The following is an 18,308-nucleotide window of genomic DNA, read 5'->3' on the forward strand; positions in this document are numbered from 1 at the left end:
CATGTGAGATGTTCCTCAAAGTCCTTCCCAGTAGCCAGTCAGTGAGGCTGAGGTGTTATGGCTTGCCCACTTCTGTATGTGTCAGTGTCATTATACAGCTCCACTTCCATATGTGTGAATTCATACAGATGGAGCTCCATCAATTATTGATTCATTGAAAGGATTTGTCTCTTTAATGAAGTAAGAAAACAGTGATATCATAATAACATACTGTTTTCTCAATCGTAAACTTCTGGTTGGAAAAACACCCTGCAATTAGTTGAAAAAAATACACTAGACACAGTTGTTAAAATGACAAAGTATATAAAAAGCAGACTTCTTAAGTTATATCTGTTTCCCAAGAAGATGGCACAAAGCATGTTAATCTTCTTCTTCTTCTTCTTCTTCTTCTTCTTCTTCTTCTTCTTCTTCTTCTTCTTCACTAGAAAGCAAGATGGATGTCTAATAAAGACAAAGTATCGTGACAAGTGTTTAAACTGAAGGATGGGGTATTTTTTGTAAGCCTTCAGAAACAAAAACAATTCTGCATATCTCTTGCAGATGATACTTGGATTGCAAGTATCTTACTTAGTTGACATTTTTAAATGTTTAAACAAGATTAGTGCAAAATGCAAGAAAAAGCTGAAAATATCATCCAGTGATACATTTTGAGAGATAAGTCTGGCTTGTGAGTCACCATGGTGGAGCAAGTCAATGTGTATATGTTACCACATGTTGCTGCAACAGAGAATAAAGAGAGCTTACCATTGATTTCTGAGCATCTTGAATATGGGAAAATATACAGTTTTATTTTCCACACTTGCATCCCAAAAAATATGCATATAAAAATAAGGGGTGGGGAACCCATCACTATCAAGCCATGCTAAGCTTAGTCTCACAGAGGAATAGAACTTATTTGAAATATGTAATTATGACAGTTTGGAATTCAAACATACAGAAGTGATTCTTGAGAAATTATGGATAGAAATGAAGAAACTTTGGTAATTCTACCACAATTTGTAAAATCTTATCTACATGAATTAGAATTTTCTGTATTACAAGTTGTAATGCACATGGGTGGAGTGACCCACCTGTTGGGATGGAAAATCATATGTTGCCTGGCTAAATGGACACCATGCTGAAGGGAGCAAGCAACAAGATGGGTGGGTGTCCCTGCCAGGATGAGTGCTACTCAGGCAGGAATAACTGAAGGACAATGGGCTACAGCTCTGTGGAGGCAGAGTCCCTAAGAGGATTAGGTGGCAGTGCTTTGCTGGCATTCTTCCAGTTTGGTCTCCCATAGAGGTTCAGGGGAGTTGTAGTCTGGGAGGACAACTGTGTTGGGTGTTCCTGGGGCTGCTGAAGGAGGTCAACCCTATTTTATGGCTGATCTGCCTGATCTGGAAGTGCTTCTAGGGTGCAATGCTGCGGCACCGTAAGCACTGGAATTGGTAGGCAGTGGACAAGACTTGCTGTGGAAGAATGGAATGAGAAAACACAGAAGGATCATATCATATTATATTATAGTGCTGGACTGATTTAAAGAAGCCTGTCAAGGGACTCTGGCAAATAAAACAACATTATTTGAACCCATGACTGTGGTACTTCATTTGTGTCTGGGGTCTGGGGACTCTGATTCGCCTCCTGGTGGCCACAAAGTATAAAACTAATAAGAGAGAAAGGCTGCAAACAATTGAGAAGGTAATGAGACCACAGTATGTCTATCCTGTGTTCTACTTAATATTAAAATGACTTGTGAGTCATATAACGATCAACTATCTGTTTGAAAAGTTACAACCATAAACCAGATTAGTCTATTTTCTTTATTTCAGGATTAACTATAGTCAATATGTATGTTGTGTCCATAAAGACAGAATAAAATGTATAATTCCGGTGAAACTGGCAAGTGGATCTAAAAAAACTGTCTACACTCTTAAAAATAATAGCTATTTAATGGCACTTCATGGTTCTTTACTGGGTTGAGTGGTTCCTCATAGAACTAGACGTATTTCATGACAAAGAACAATTTCACTCTGGGATGAGTTCTTTGCATATGGAGTAGGTTCTTTGTGCTTTGAAAAACTTCCTAATATGTACAGGAAACTTCACATCTTTAATGTATTGTATCAAGACAATAACAGATTAAGAAAAACCTGGACTTAGCCTGTGTTATTGTATGCAGAAAGACTCCTATGAAAATCATGAACCATTGCTATTTCAGAAATCTGTTACCATCTATTCGAGGTGTCTGGACCCTCTTACTAATCTAAATTTTTTTTTTTTTTTTCTGGAACCCTTATGTGGATGGGTCATTTGGGAATCAAAAATGGTTCCACTGTGGCATTGCTCTGAAGAATGCCCCTGGCACCTTTATTTTTAAGAGTGTAGGTGTGTCACAAAATATAAAACATGACTTATGGGTGCCAGCATCATTAAACGAAGGTCAAAAAGCAATGATCCAATGTCTGAAGTGATCCTCTTCAGGAAACATATTGTCAAATTTATCTTCAGTAAATACGGGAGAAAGTAGAGAAGCCTTTTTAATGACCCTGCAACGGAATAGGAAAAGGTAGAAAACAGGGGATTGGATGGGCGAGCAGTGTGTTGTAGTGGTTAAGGCTTTGGACTTCAAACACTGAGTTTGTGGGTTCAGATCCTGCTACTGATACTGTGTGACTACAAGAAAAATCACTTCACCTTTCTGTGCTCCAAATGGAAAAACAAAAGAAACGTAACCAATTGAATTTCAAAATATTATAATTCAACTTGGATAAAGGTGTCATCCAAATATGTAAAGAGATGGGTTTACAACTTTGGACAATTTAAAATTCACCAGGTCATTTTCTAATGCATTCCTCAGACAGCACTAGGTAATAGATTGAATATTCGTACAATCTAGACAAGAACAGGCCATTCAGCCCAACAAAGCTCACCAGTCCCACACACTTCATTCTTCCAAAATAACATCAAGTCGAGCTTTGAAAGTCCCTAAAGTCCTCCCAGTCTACCACACTACTTGGTAGCTTATTCTATGTGTCTACGGGTCTCGCTGCAAAGAAACACTTCCAAATGTTTGTGTGAAATTTATCCTCAAAAAACATTTCCAACTGTGTCCCTATGTTCTTAATACACTTATTTTAACATAAAAAAAATTATAAATAAAGTCACAATTCCCTTCATAATTTTAGACACTTCAACCTTGTCTCTTCTTAATCTTCTTTTACTTAAACTAAAAAGGCTCAGCTCTTTGAATCTGTCCTCACAACTCATTCCTTGTAGCCCTGGAATTAGGCTAGTCACCTATTGGAACAAAGACTGGATGGGATGCCAACATAATAACACTATAATGACAAACCCATAATGGGTCAGTTTACAAAAAAGGTTACATTAGACCATTAGAATGATCTGGACAAGAACAGGCCATTCAGCCCAACAAAGCTCGCCAGTCCTATCCACTTAATTCTTCTAAAAAAAACATTGTCTAGTTTTGTCGAGAGGTTTATTCACCTCGGCAGTGACATTCATGTCTCTGGTGACTCTTCCTATGAAGTCAGTAGACAGATTGGGAGAGCATGGGGGGTCATGAGGTCGCTGGAAAGGGGTGTTAGGCACTCCCGATATCTATCCAAAAGGACGATGGTCCAAGTCTTTAGAGTCCTGGTGCTTCCTGTCTTGCTATATAGTTGTGAGACATGGATGCTATCCAGTGACCTAAGATGAAGACTGGACTTTTTTGGTACTGTGTCTCTTCAGAGAATCCTTGTGTACCGCTGATTTGACTTTGTGTTGAATGAGCGGTTGCTCATGGAGTCCCGAAATAGGCACATTACCTGCATTGTGAGGGAGCGTCAGTTATGGCACTATGTGGCGCAATTCCCCAAGGGTGATCCGGCTCACAAGATCCTCATTGTTGAGGATCCGAGTGGCTGGACCAGGCCGAGGGGACGCCCACATAACACCTGGCTGTGGCAGATAGAGGGTCATTTCTGGAGGGTGGAAATGGACAGCATGTCTGCCTGGTAGGTTGCCAATCAGGATCCCGAGCTGTTTTGTCGTGTGGTGGGTGTGGCAATGCGCTGTACCAGTGCATGCTCCCCAACCTGACCTAACTGACCTAATTTTGAAAGTCCCAAAAGTAGTTTTATAACAAATCTTGGGATGCTAGCTTCTTTGTGTACATGCTTTGTAAATCAGTCATTATGATTCCAAACAGGTTCGGATTTAATCTCTATAGTGGCCCTGGGCATCAGCACCTCTTCTGCTCTCATGACCACACACATACAGTACACACACACTGAGACAAATCAAAAGCAATATACTATCCATCAAAAAATATAAGGCAGTAATAAAGGCAAACAAACTTCCAAAAGACACACTGCTACCTGTATCCATTTTCTTAAATTCCAACTAAAGATCAGTTGCTGTTAGAATGTCCCTCCATCCATTTTTACACTTACTCATGCTGAGCAGGGTTGCAGGGGGTCAGTACACAGGGACCAATCTGGCAATGTCAGTTCACCTGTATCAGCATGTCTCTGCACTGAGGGAGGAAACAAGCAGACACAGAGAGAACAAGCACATTCCATAGCATAGAGCACCCTAGTTGTAAATCCCGGTCTCCTTTAGCGCTATCAGTGTACTGTAATATCTATCAGAACTGTCGAGAAGCACACTTTTGTTGTCCTTTCCAATATACACATAATTTAGTAGTTTGAACTTTTTTATGTATTATTATATCTCAAACGAAAAAGCACACCTGGGCAAACAAGCGAAGAGCAACAACTGGAGACGGGACGGCAACTTCCCAACAGCTGAGTAACCGAAGCGTACTTTAAATAAATACTCGTTATCGTGCACGATTTGAATTTGTTTTTACGCAAGACATTTCACATTTTTGTTCGATGCGAAACACTCACGAGACATCATAAAATGTTCTAATAAAGTGGTCTGACACAGGCATACAGACTAAAAAACAAGTAACAGCCTTTACATATGGTGCTCTGTTAATCTTCCGTTAAACTTAAATATGTGGAGAAATAGCCAAAGGAAATGATTTGAGCTTGTGCGGGCGATTTGTTCAAGTGAATGTGCCACTGGTTGTGAACCCACACACGCAGGAGCGGACTGCGGGTCTCAAAACCGGCCCGGGCATCCTTCAACGAGTGAGGTGACGAGGTCGACCCACTCGGCCCATTATTCATTGTAATCTTTTAAAAAATTGTGATGAGTACGCGGCAAGCTACTTGCCATGAGCCTACTGAGAAAAGCGCTATATAAATGTAACGAATTATTATTATTATTACGGTGGCGCAGTGGGTAGCGCTGCTGCCTCGCAGTTGGGAGATCTGGGGACCTGGGTTCGATTCCCGGGTCCGCCCTGCGTGGAGTTTGCATGTTCTCCCCGTGTCTGTGTGGGTTTCCTCCCACATTCCAAAGACATGCAGGTTAGGTGGATTGGCGATTCTAAATTGGCCCTAGTGTGTGCTTGGTGTGTTTGTGTGTGTCCTGCGGTGGGTTGGCACCCTGCCCAGGATTGTTTCCTGCCCTGTGTTGGCTGGGATTGGCTCCAGCAGACCCCCGTGACCCTGTGTTTGGATTCAGCGGGTTAGAAAATGGATGGATTATTATTATTATATGAACTCTATCTAAACTGTTGCCAATTCAGCGGGTTAGAAAATGGATGGATTATTATTATTATATGAACTCTATCTAAACTGTTGCCAAACATAATCTGCACACTGTTGTTTAGGCACAACATAAAATTTGACAACATGCTTAGAAAAATTTAGTAGCACGGCTTACATGTTATTAGAGTACATGCCAATGTCATGTCGAAGTGCCAGTACCCTAGTAGGCTATACCTTACGCAATTCGTTGCTTTTAGCAGCCACCTCGTCGACAATACTGTTAGTGTCAAGTTTGGCTAGGATACTTTTCTCCACTGACATCAATATGAAAGGCTTTTGATTCCATTAACTTAACGATAAACTGTACATGTTCCGTCCTAATATTAAAAATTCTTATCCTGTGCTTTATAACTTTATTTCATCATACTAACAATCGTAGCTGAAACCCCCTAATTATCGTTCACACAGACGACCAGAGAACAATAAAATGCATAATACATAATCTAAACTAATTATAGAAGAATTTAAATACTAGATATGAGACCAAATAAATTGCAATTATGTATACGCTAACCGCAATGTAGCGGTATCGAAACAGAAATCGGCAAAAGGCAGTTTTCGCTGCAACGTTGTGTACTGACAACTAAAACAATTTGATGACGGTATACAGTATATTATAAGGACTATATAAATCGCAGTAACGGACAGATAATGTTTAGTAGTTTAGAAAAATAATTTTAATGTCAAACAGTAACCAGTACATTACATTTATTTCATGAAACGGCCGGCCCATGACCAGAGCAGAGTCCGTGGCCCAACAGGCATTGCCCAAATGCCCAGTCCGCCCCTGTCCACACGTATAGGTGACACCTGTTGATTTCATTATCACATTCGGCGAGACCACCGGCTGTACAGAAAGTGGGTGCTTATATATCAGACGCAACGCGAAGATAGTATTTAAGTTAATTATTTATTTATTTGAGAGGGCTTTGTTTAATCTTAATTAAACCGGCGAATGCAGATGTGCAGACGCAACCATAAAGATGCGTGTGATGGATGTCGAGATGCGTGTGATGGATGTCGCAACCATCGAGATGCATGTTTTTTGTTTGTTTTTTGATGCGGGTGCGCTTCAGGTCCCGATTTCCCTGGGGTCTCACCCGATTGCTCATGTGGGTAAACCAAAGTCTTACCTTGTGGTACATTTTTGCCACCTTGTTTTATTATTGAATAATTAAAATGTGAGATCTGATGGTTTATTGTAATCCTATCCCGGTGATGAAGCCCTACTGTTAATGAAGCTATTTAATCAAACATTGATGAGCAGAACATACTGTATATAATTGGGAGCTTGCACTGATAGCGCGTTGCTGCACCCACCACATGCCGAACCACCTGGATTGGGACCTGAGTGCAATAGTGCCTGTCGACACTGGCTGGAATCCTTGGAGCCGTAACATCATCCCAGATTTACCAGCTTCTTCGTCTTCTATTATTCTCCAACCAACTTAATTCAGCTCGTGGTCGAATGGGTCTGGGGCCTATCCTGGAGGAACTGAGAATGATTAGAAACCAACCCTAAAGAGGACACCAGTCTATCACAGCATTATTATTATCTATATATATTAAAGTCAATGTATGTGTGTGTGTATATTATGTATGTTCCAGCATCACTTCCGAACGACTGGACCAATTTTCATGAAACTTGGTACACATGTTTCTCCTTGGTCGACTAAAAATGCTGTAGGGTAAAATCAACCCTAACCCACCCCCTTCTGGGTGGGGGGGGGGGGTGATCTTGCGGTGTGTTATGCATGTTATCATCCAGGTGACACTCGGAACGACCACCAGAGGACGAACTGGAGATGACTACCAGCATTCTTTATGTTTGAGCTCCACCACCGCGCCCCAGTTGCTTTTCAAATTAAATAGAGTTGGCCGGTTCCGAGCATCAACTGGATGATAACATACATACAGGGCCGGATTTATATGAAAAGAGGCCCTAGGCTATTCCACTTATGAGGCCCTTTCACCTTCCATTTTTAAGTTTGTAAATTACATGAGAGATAATAAAATTTTGCTAACAATTTGAATGTAGGCCCCTCTTGATCTTGAGGCCCTAGGCTGAAGCCTAGTTAGCCTATAGGAAAATCCGGCCCTGCATACATACAAGACCGCAAGATAAGCACATTAGTGAGTCTTCATTGTTTGTTAATTTATTTTTAAAGTTGTTTTTAATTATATTTTCTCAAACAATTAAAAGAAAAAAAAAACACTTTATTTTCCTCCCAGGTATTTCAGCTAGTTTTTATTATTATCATTATTATGTTACACCTCCTGCAACCCTGAATTAGACAAGAGTGGATTTAAGGATTTTCTTTTTTCTTGTCATAACAACAACAACCACATCAGTAATACGATCATTATTAATTAAAAATGAACATACATTCAGATTGCTGAGGGCAAGGGAGGAAGTAGCCCTGGACAAGAAGCTACCCTATCACAGGATTATTATTATTATTATTATATTCTACCCGCCAAAGCACAGAATTGCACATTAAGAATGTTACTTATTTTTATGATTATTATTATTATATTAAACACCATTATTAGAAATACCTTCACCCATTAATTAAAAATTAACATCCATTTATAGCACTGGGTGCAATGGAGAAAGCAATCCTGGACAAGATGCTAGTCCATTGCAGGATTACCAATGTTCTCCTTCTTCTTATTTTTCTTCTAATTACAGTATTGTAATAAAAGTGCCAATATCAACTTTTTTGCTCTTTACGTCACTCTTTTTGTTAGCTGGGTACCTGTAAAAGGGTAGCTCACTGTTGTTGCACTAGACAAAATGAATGTGCGACTTTATAGGCGCCCCAGCAACTGTTTATAAAGCTGACCATGAAGGCAGCTCATTTTCTTGATGATTTATCCCTGGCTGATGCAACATGTCTGCACCGTTACATATGCCCTCCCTTCGAAGTAACTGTCCTCAGCAATTACTTTCAACTCCTTGAAACAGTACACAAATTCTTCAAAACAGTGGGATCGTCTTCTTTTCCATTACTGTCATGCAGCCAGTGACAAGGACACATCAGGGGGATCTTGAATACATTGTTGTCAGGTGGAATTGCAGGGATGTCAATTGTTGTGCTGTCATACAGGACAGCAGAGATGTTAAATGGTAGATAGATAGATAGATAGATAGATAGATAGATAGATAGATAGATAGATAGATAGATAGATAGATATACTTTATTAATCCCAAGGGGAAATTTGCTGCACTTCTGTACAGTGATCTGTCCATTTCTTGTGGGAATTACATTTAGATTTACAATTATTTGCTTGGCAAATGCTTTTATTGAAAGCAACTTACAAAAGAGGTATATATAATCGAGCAACATTAGGCTAGGCCCAGCTTGTTCAGTAAATGCAATAGGACAGGTAAAAAGATGTAATAACCAATAAGATACAATCATATATTACAATCAGTACAGCATTTCAATGTAAACAACAAATTAACCAACAATATAAAATATCACAGAGGAAAATTTTTTTTTTCCATTCAATTCGACAGATTTTTATAGAACAGATGGTCTTCATTTCCTTCTTAAATAGGAGGTGGGCAGCTTGTTCCACCAACTAGGAGCTAGAGAGGAAAAGAGTTTGGATTGAGATGTGATACCATTCACAGGTGGCATCACTAGACAGTGTTCCCTGGCAGATCTGAGAGGGTAAGCAGGTGTACAGTACTTCACCAGTGCCTCCATATACTCAGGTGCTGACCCAGTGACTACTCTGTAGGCAAGCATCTGGGATCTAAATTTAATGCGCTCTGCTACAGGGAGCCAACGTATCGAACTGAAGAGAGAAGTGACATGTGTCCGTCTTGGCTGGTTAAATACAAGATGGGCCACTGCTTTCTGGATCATCTGCAGCGGCTTGATAGCACATGCAGGTACTCCTGCCAGAAGTGAGTTGCAGTAGTCGAGATACAAAAAGACCAAAGCCTGGAGCAGACGTTGTGCTGTATACTCTGTCAGATAAGGTCTGATCTTGCAGATGTTGTACAGCGCTGAGCAGGTAGCTACAATTGTACAAGACTTTTAATGGTACTCCTTCACTGAAGAGACAGGCAAATAACATTTCAGGTCAGGACCCGTAACTCCTCAGAAGTTCCTATAAAGTCCATTTTCGTTTTCTGCAGCACTTGGTGCTTTGCTGAGTTGGACTGCAGGTCTTCTCCTTACCCTGCTTCTGACACCAGTGTAGCACTGGAGACGAGTGCACTTTAGATCACTCTCTTGGGTAGCTTGCTATCTCTAAAAGGACTGCTCACTGTTATCAACTAGTTGGAGATAGTGTGATTATGGCAAGCTTGCTTAATTTTTTAAGGCTCCCCTGTGCCTGGCGCAGAAGCTGCTCATTTATATGTTGGAATGCCAGCTTATAGTGGTGGTGACTGAGCCTCAGGCTGATGAAACATTTCAGTGCCAATTGTTTAGTGCTTGAGGTGGAACCAAATTACTGGTGGTACTCCTTTTATGACAGTACAGTGACATTCAATTAAAGAGTCGTGGCGTGTGTGTGTGGTGGTGGGAGGTCCTGTGAAGCTTCAAACACTGGGATAAATCAACATTCTATCAAAAATTGTGAGGGATATCCCCAGATAGATTCCTGAAAAGGTGATGGTTGCCACTTATATGCTATGGAATGGTACCAGTTCTCTATGTTGACATTGGAAGAGGTGCTGGTACTGCGTCTCGGTGAGTACGGGCCCACTTCAAGCACTGCTGCTGTTATATGTTGTTCTGTCTGCTGCAGCCCAGAACTGCACTTAGTGGGTTTAAGAATGTGCCTTACTGTTATTATTTGTAGTAGTATTATTGTGCTGTTGCTGCAGTACATAAATATATAAACAAATTAATTAAAGATACACATCCATACATTTTTGAACCTGTTTCTTTCATTACAGGATCGTGGGACCAGCTCGTCCAGCATTAAGCCCAAAGCAAGAAGTGAACCAGCCCTTGACGGGATGCCAATGTTTATTCCTGCCTTGCGATGCCTTCACTAACCCCAATTCGTACGTATTTACATAAAACAGAACTGGACAACGGAACAATAGAGGAAAAATGAAAAGTGTCAAAAAGTGCATGTTAAGACGTAACTAAACCTCCGATGCTATTCGGTTATTTTTCAAGAATTTCATGCGATAGTTTAGATTCCATAATGAAAAGGAGACTTTGCTGTATTTTTCAAGCAGTGTGTTTCTAAACCGGTGACTCGAGGATGCCTTGGTTACAATTAGCACCGCCGATCTGCAGTACGAGATTCTTAATTTCGAAATTTTGTCTGGGAGCTTTCGCCTTCTCCTCGTGTTCCTCTCAATCACAAAACCATTCCAGGTTATGCTAACTGGTGATTCTCAAATGACCCGTGTTGGCGAGCGCACGAGTGGGATGAACACCGGTGTTCCATTCGGGGTCAGTCCCTGACTTGTCTTCGATACTCTGATGACTCGAAATATTCGGAATTTAATTGGAATGAACTGATTGATATTCTTTAGCCTTAAAACCGAATTAGTTAATGAATACGAAAAGTGGACGTACTTCTTATCATTTCCATGTTGGCCTGCTAGAATTTCATTGAAAACGAGGGATCGAGATGTCATTGTTCTAATCGTGTGTAAAGTTTGATCGATCCAGATGAGACATAGCAACGTACAATATGAAACGGAGAAGGAGTCTTTGCGGTTCGCTATTCTGGCCTAGTCATTAGTCTAACAGCCAATAGGTCACGAATTGGACCGGACGGGATGCCAGTCCATTGCAGTATTCACCAGCTGAAACTATACGAACTCAGAGGTTCCAAACATATTCACTGCCTGCATTTGTAATACCCCATGTGTCGGAACCAACACGAGCTGGGGAAAAAAAAAATAATGATAGCACTTTATAATCAGGCGCGCGAGAAGGCAGCCCTGCAAGTGCTTCGATCGCCTCGTCTTCTCGTGGGGTCTTGAGCGCTCCACTCTGTGTAGAGCGAGTGAAGATGGCGGACGTGTTGAGTGTCCTGCGTCAGTACAACTTCCAGAAAAAAGAAGTCGTCGCTAAGGGAGATGAGGTTATTTTTGGAGAATTTTCTTGGCCTAAAAATGTTAAAACCAACTACGTTATCTGGGGGTAAGTGATCCTTTAAAGTGCATCTTTTGTTATTCTTAACGAGACAAACTTTCTCACCTCCTCAGTGCTGCCACTCTTGTAGTCCGAGGAGTTGTTGACATGTTGTTGCACCTGAGCTCCTGCCTTTCGTCCAGGTGGAGATGAACGAACTCTTATTCTTGACATTCTGTGTGCTGTAGAGTGGCATATGCTGTTTTGGTGTCTTAACTTATGTGAAGCTAGTAATTGGTTAATCCTGAATGTGCGTAATGTTACGAAATGGCATGTAGACTCTTGATTCCAGCTTAGGACTTTTTGAATTTGTTTTATGTCTTGCATATTTGGCCGGTTATTACATTTTTGAGACAGTTGCTGTTAAACTGTTAGGGGGTTTGTGTGAGTTGTGTTTAGGATTTTTCATAAGGGAAGATCAGTCTTAACAGCTAGTAATATGTTGTATTGTCTTTTAGATTGTTTCGTTTATAAATCTTAATTTAAGTTCCCATCCGTTCAGATGCTGCACAGACGTCTCAAAATAATATGATAAAATCATTATTATAAATTGTGCTAATAATTAGTATAAGACCTTAATATAGTGCTTGTCATGGTCTATATATTTGTTATGTGCACACTAGTGGTGCTGGGGGCATTAATTTAAACAGAATTTTTCTGAATCGGATTTATTCGCCAATACTTAAAGTACAGGTCTTTAGCTTGGTAGCTTTGGAGGTGCTTGTACAGCACAAAACATTACAGATAACATAGGGTAAACAACATCCACTGTAAACCGTGCAAATGAAGTACAGGTGAAATCGTACACATATACTGTACATATATTATACATATGTTGTATATACACACTCACATCTTCATGTAGTATATGACTGAACACATGAATAAGTGAAGATGACAAGCCATATTCCTGGTTTGTTAAAGTTATGGCTCTGGAAAAGGAACTGCTTATGTTTCTATTAGGTTTAATTGATCTAAAGCATTTATCAGAGGGGAGGTTTTGGGACAAGTGATTACATGGGTGAGATGAGTCCATGGTGATCCATTTGACATGGTTTTTGACTCAAGGTGCCTACAAGTCTGTAACAGATGGAAGAGCAGAGACAATTATTTTCTGAGCGGCCCTTGCAACACTCATTTTTGGAATGGACCGTTGCTGAACCAAACCAGACAACAATGGAGAATGTGATCAAACTTTCATTTATGCCTTTGTACAATTGTAATAGGACGGGCTGGGAAATGTTTACCTTCTTTAGTTGATGTAAAAAGTACACCTGCTGTTGAGCCCTCTTAGTGGTTTAAGTGGTGTTAATGCCTGAGAGTGGTTGTGATAGTTGTGGCCAAAAATATAAAGGAGTCTGCCATATTGACTGTAGAATCATTAGTTTCCAGAGGGAGAGGTTCTGTCAGCAGATTTTGAAAGTCAATTCCCATTTCCACTGTCTTGGTGGTATTGAGTACCAGGATATTTGTAGCACACCAAGACAAAAGACAAATCCCCTCCTTTCTGTATGCTGTCTCATTTACATTAGTAATTAGACCATGATGGTAATGGTGCTGTCATTGACATACTTAATGATTTTTACTCAAGGGTCAGTGAACCTACAGTTATTGTTGTACTAGAAATAGAAATTAGGGGGATAGTACAGAGCCTTGAAGAGCACCTGTGCTGAGATATAGTCTGAGAAGAGGTAGGAGTCCATCTGAACATACTAGCTCTTGTTTCTCAAAAACTGTCAATAAAACTGTATTCATTCCTTTGTTTTGAAAATTACTTTTGTTTCCTTTTTATTGCTCTTCATTCCATACTTTCATTTGTAATCTGATTTGTTCATTAGTTTTTGTAGTCTATCTTCATTACTTGGTGTTATTGCTTTATTATCTGCAAATCTTATTTTCTTCTGACTTTCATCCCTGACATCCTGTTTGTTAGTGCTTCTTTAAATATTCTCCCCACATAGGATGTTTAATGGGAATATCCCATTCTATTACCTAATCCTGTTTTGACCTGCCTCTGTTAGTCAGTATAGTGTATTTTTTTGTTGACTGGTTTATATACAGTTTCGTAGTAAGTCTTCTATCCGACCAATCTACTGTGAAGCGCAACAGTGAAACTAGTAATAATAAAAATTGGAGAGTACATCCTGGAAGACTTGGACCACTTCAGATATTTGGAAAATATACTGGCAAGAAATGCAAGAAGTGAAAAGGAAACAAAAATATGTTTAGCAAATGACATTTTGTGTTTAACATGTAGAATTTTTATTTTTGCATTGCATGGAGTCTAAGTAAGTCATCAAAAAAAAAAAAAAAAAAGGACAGAGAGAGTAGCCAGAATTCTGCAAGAGTGTTAATGATTGGTGGCTCAGCTCTTGAATCCTAGTTGGTCTTTTGGCTTGTGTTAGGGATGCTCTGTTTAGGCTTTTTAAGGCAGATATGGATCACCAATTTCATGTCACTTGATAGATAAATAGATACTTTATTAATCCCAAGGGGAAATTCACATTCTCCAGCAGCAACATACTGATACAAAAAGCCGGTTCTGATAAATATATATTTCCCTTTATAAAAATCTTTTACACCAAACTCCTGCATAACCAGATGCATAGAAGCCTTATGTCCTATATTAAAGTGTATGTTTTATAATTAACTGTAGAACATAGGTGTTAACTGTTGATATTCTGTAGGAATATTGTTCAGTGACCAAAACATAGTAATATAAAAAAATCTTTCCTTAAAGTACATACTAATGAAATATGTATGCATAATGCATATGGAATAAAAGGAAATAAAGTGGTTCTCATTAATTACAAGCTGTCATATTGTTTAATTTTTTTCTGTAATGTACCTAACTGAAGCAAAGCTTAATTTTAAAAAAGTACTGTAGTTTTCACCATTTCTCTTGCTCTCATATATATACATATATATATTTTTTTCCACATAATCAATTGAATTAAACACTCAAAAATATACATGCAGGTTATAGGTTTTTATCATTTTAAATCATTAATTGCATTACAGCTTTTTTGCTGTTAAAATATACATTTACTATATTTATACAGGTGTTTTTTTTTGTTTTTTGTGCGTCGCCTAGACATTCATAAATATGGATTACCATTTTAATTATGTAGTACTTGTTTCTTACCAAAACATGCTTTATAACACACAGCAACAAATAGTCAACACAGTACAAATCTTTAAAAAAGGCGCAAATGTATCAAATGTTCATAAGTCCATAAGACTAACATGCTTAACAGGTTTATAAGGAAAAGATACATTTTCTGTTAAACTATCAAGCCTATTGTTTACTAAGCAGCAATTTCAAATTCTACTTTATCGAATTTGTTTTCCAAATAAAAATTTAAGCAGATGCACTTAAAACAAGCACACAGTCCAAACTGAAACTAAAGAGGTCTGAATTCATTAAAGGAGATTTTTCTTACTGTTTGTCTAACTGCACAGGTGGACAACTTGGACTCCTCCGATTATGTTTTCTTAGTTGAGTCTATTACTCTTCTCACTTTAGTGTAAAGGTAAATATTCCATTCACCTCTCGCTCTCTACTAGAGGGAAAAGTCTGCTTTGTTAAAACAAGCCTCAGCGCTGCTCTTTGGCTCAACTACGTTAAAACGCTGTGTAAAGGAGCACTGCAACTAAATTACCGTAAAATTTAAAGCAGGGACTGAAATGATTGGCTTTTGTGATTGGTCAATTTAGCAATCACCAATTTAGTGAAAATCGGCCGATTTAGTTTGGTGGCAGATCGATTGATGCATCCCTAGCTGGTGTGTGTTTAGTCATTAATTTGCATTTTGCCACAGTTTTTTGTCTCAATTTTTGTTCCTACAGTGTAGAGCAATACTGTTAGCTTGACAGATTCACCTTGTATGAATGAAGGTTGGTATGGGCATGTATGTGACCTGTTAAAGATTGTGGTCTTGCCTTTGTTTGGTTTTTGGCTAGCACTCAATTCAACTGAGATAGGCTCTGCCTTATCTAAAACTTAATCTGAAAAAAAAGTGGTTTGAAATGAATGAAGGCTGCATTGGTATTCATTTGACTTTTGTATTTTACCATTTTATGTTTAGTTTAGCACAGTGGCTTAATTGATAGAATCCACATGGTTGCCATTTCAGTTTTCACTGGTCATTTTTTTCCTCAACCTGATTGTGTCACATAATGTTACAGTGCTCCTGGATTATGGACAAATTTTCCTTTTGCACGTACCACTTTTAAGTTACTTTGGATAATAATGTTGACTTAAAAGTTGTCCATAGGAAGGAAAATGTTCTACAAAGCTGAACAGGTGGTATTATGTTAAAATGCAATTTGTGTGCTTGTATCTTAAAGGTAACACTGACATGGTATGACATTGTACAGCCAGTAGAACTTAATGGTCTCTTGACTTAATAATAATCATTAAAGCGTATGCATCAGAAAGCGAGTTTCTTGTGGCTCTGAGGCTAGGGATCTGAACTGGCAATTGGAAGGTTGCCGGTTCGAATCCCGTAAATGTCAAAAGAGACTCTGCTCAGTTTGGCCCTTGAGCAAGGCCCTTAACCTGCAATTGTTGAGCGCTTTGAGTAGTGAGAAAAGTGCTATATAAATGCAAAGAATTATTATTTATTATTATAAAAGAGATTAATTAAATGTGATTATTTGTAGTATTAAATTTGCTCAGTATATTTGTACAACTTGTGTCTTTTTTTTTTTTTATTTTGTCTTGGCACTCGGTGTGTCCCATGTTTGTTCCACAATAGTCTGTAACAGGAAGAAATAGACCACAAAGTGATTTTTTGAGTGTATGAATTTGGTTCTTAATCGATTTTTCGAATCTTTCATTTAGTCTGGTTGTTTGAAACTCATATTGTGCTTTTGTTGTTGTTCTTTTAAATATTCATTTTCTTTTTTATTTGGAGTCTTTTAGAACTACTAGGTTGTGGTAACTGGCTATTTGGGGGAAAAAAAACGTGCACAGCTCATTCTGGTGATCATTATATTAACACATCCGATTAAGAATGTTTTGAATCCATCACTGACATTATCTTTTTTTTCCTTATTGTGGCATTTCGAAGATTCCTTCATTTGTGCTTTAAAGAATATTGTTGAAAAAATGCTGCAGTACCACATTGGCTTGATGTGCTGCATGACAGTATTTGAATAACTAAAAACTGTCTTGTAGTAAAAAAGTATAGGTGTGCTACTAAGAATTGATGCTTCTGTTGTAGTGAGAAGTCAAGCAAAATGACACATTTTTTTGGCTGACTAAAAAGATTACAATATGCAAGCTTTCGAGGCAACTCAGGCCCCTTCTTCAGGCAAGATGTAATCAATGCTTTTGTTGTGAAACATTTTTTGTGTTTTGTCTGCATTCTAAAAAGGCATATCCACTCAAGGGGTTTAATTAGGACGGGTTAGGAATGACTGCTTTTAAAGATTCGACTAACTTGTGCTTCAAAGTTTCTATTATAAATAAGAAAAATAAATTTTGGTTGCTTCTGTCCACTCGTTGTTTTCACACGTTTTGCTGTCCAGCCAGTCATTTGAGTCAACCATAATTATACCGATGACTTAATTAAATTCAGTTTATTTTTTATTGTGCTCTTTACTGAGTGCAGGCTCAGAGCTCTGTAATAAGTTCACAGATAAATGCAATTACAAATGTTACAAATTGCTAATTACAATGGTAGTTGGATAAGTATGGTAAAAATGCTAACCCTAACCGTTTTTTGAGAAAAGTTGATACTATTGGTTCAGCATGTTTCCAATTTATTCATCCCGTTGGAAAAATAGGTTTTCTGAAAGTCTGCAAAGTATGCATTGACAATTCCACTGAGCCAATTTTCCAAGTTTGTGAATGGGAAGAAGTTGCACAGGACCAAGTCTGTAGAATAGGGTGGATGAGGAATCAGTTTGAAGACTAATTCATGCAGTTTTGCCATTGAGATGGTTGATTTCTGGAACTGCACATTGTCTTGGTGAAAGAGTGCTTTTTTGCACACCAGCCTTGGCTGTGCAACAAATGCTTGCTTCAAGCATCTGTAGAACGTAAACAACGTGTTGCTTCTGGCCTGACGTAGTTTGAAGAGTGACCCTTGTTAGCTGTGACATCACTAAATGAATTTTGGTGCCATCTCATAGAAATTTACAGAATTTATCAAAACAACCCTCATACATAAAGGCACAGATTTATTTAAACAGACAGGAAATGAAACTAGTTCCAAACTGATTTATATAAATGGAACCTAACACTGTTTGTGCATTATTTACGCTGTTGAACAACGGCCAGTTGATAGTGCAGGAGTGGGAAAGAAAAACTCCAGTCAGCATCCCTGGAGAAAGTAAACAACCTTGGGGTCTATGGTCAGTTAAAACAGGCAAAATCAGACCAGTCATAGTCCTACTTTGACTTAAGATAATAATGACTTTCCACATACTGTAACTTGTGAGAGATACTCAGGCTATTTTTAGTAGCTTTTTGCAAAGCTCTTTTCACTTACTAGTAAAATTGGGAGTGCTG

At 38.7% G+C, this 18,308-nt stretch overlaps 1 protein-coding gene across 1 annotated transcript in view; it reads left to right on the plus strand.

The window, feature by feature from the left end:
* Positions 1–11,635: 11,635 nt before the first annotated feature.
* cdc73 (cell division cycle 73, Paf1/RNA polymerase II complex component, homolog (S. cerevisiae)) overlaps positions 11,636–18,308 on the plus strand; it is a 333,940-nt gene continuing 327,267 nt past the window's right edge. The window contains exon 1 of the mRNA XM_028811023.2: positions 11,636–11,797. Coding sequence (XP_028666856.1) covers positions 11,667–11,797 — 131 coding nt within the window. The 5' untranslated portion in view covers positions 11,636–11,666. The remainder of the gene's footprint in view (positions 11,798–18,308) is intronic.

The sequence above is a fragment of the Erpetoichthys calabaricus genome, chromosome 10 (assembly GCF_900747795.2).
Source record: "Erpetoichthys calabaricus chromosome 10, fErpCal1.3, whole genome shotgun sequence".
Classification (NCBI taxonomy): domain Eukaryota; kingdom Metazoa; phylum Chordata; class Cladistia; order Polypteriformes; family Polypteridae; genus Erpetoichthys; species Erpetoichthys calabaricus.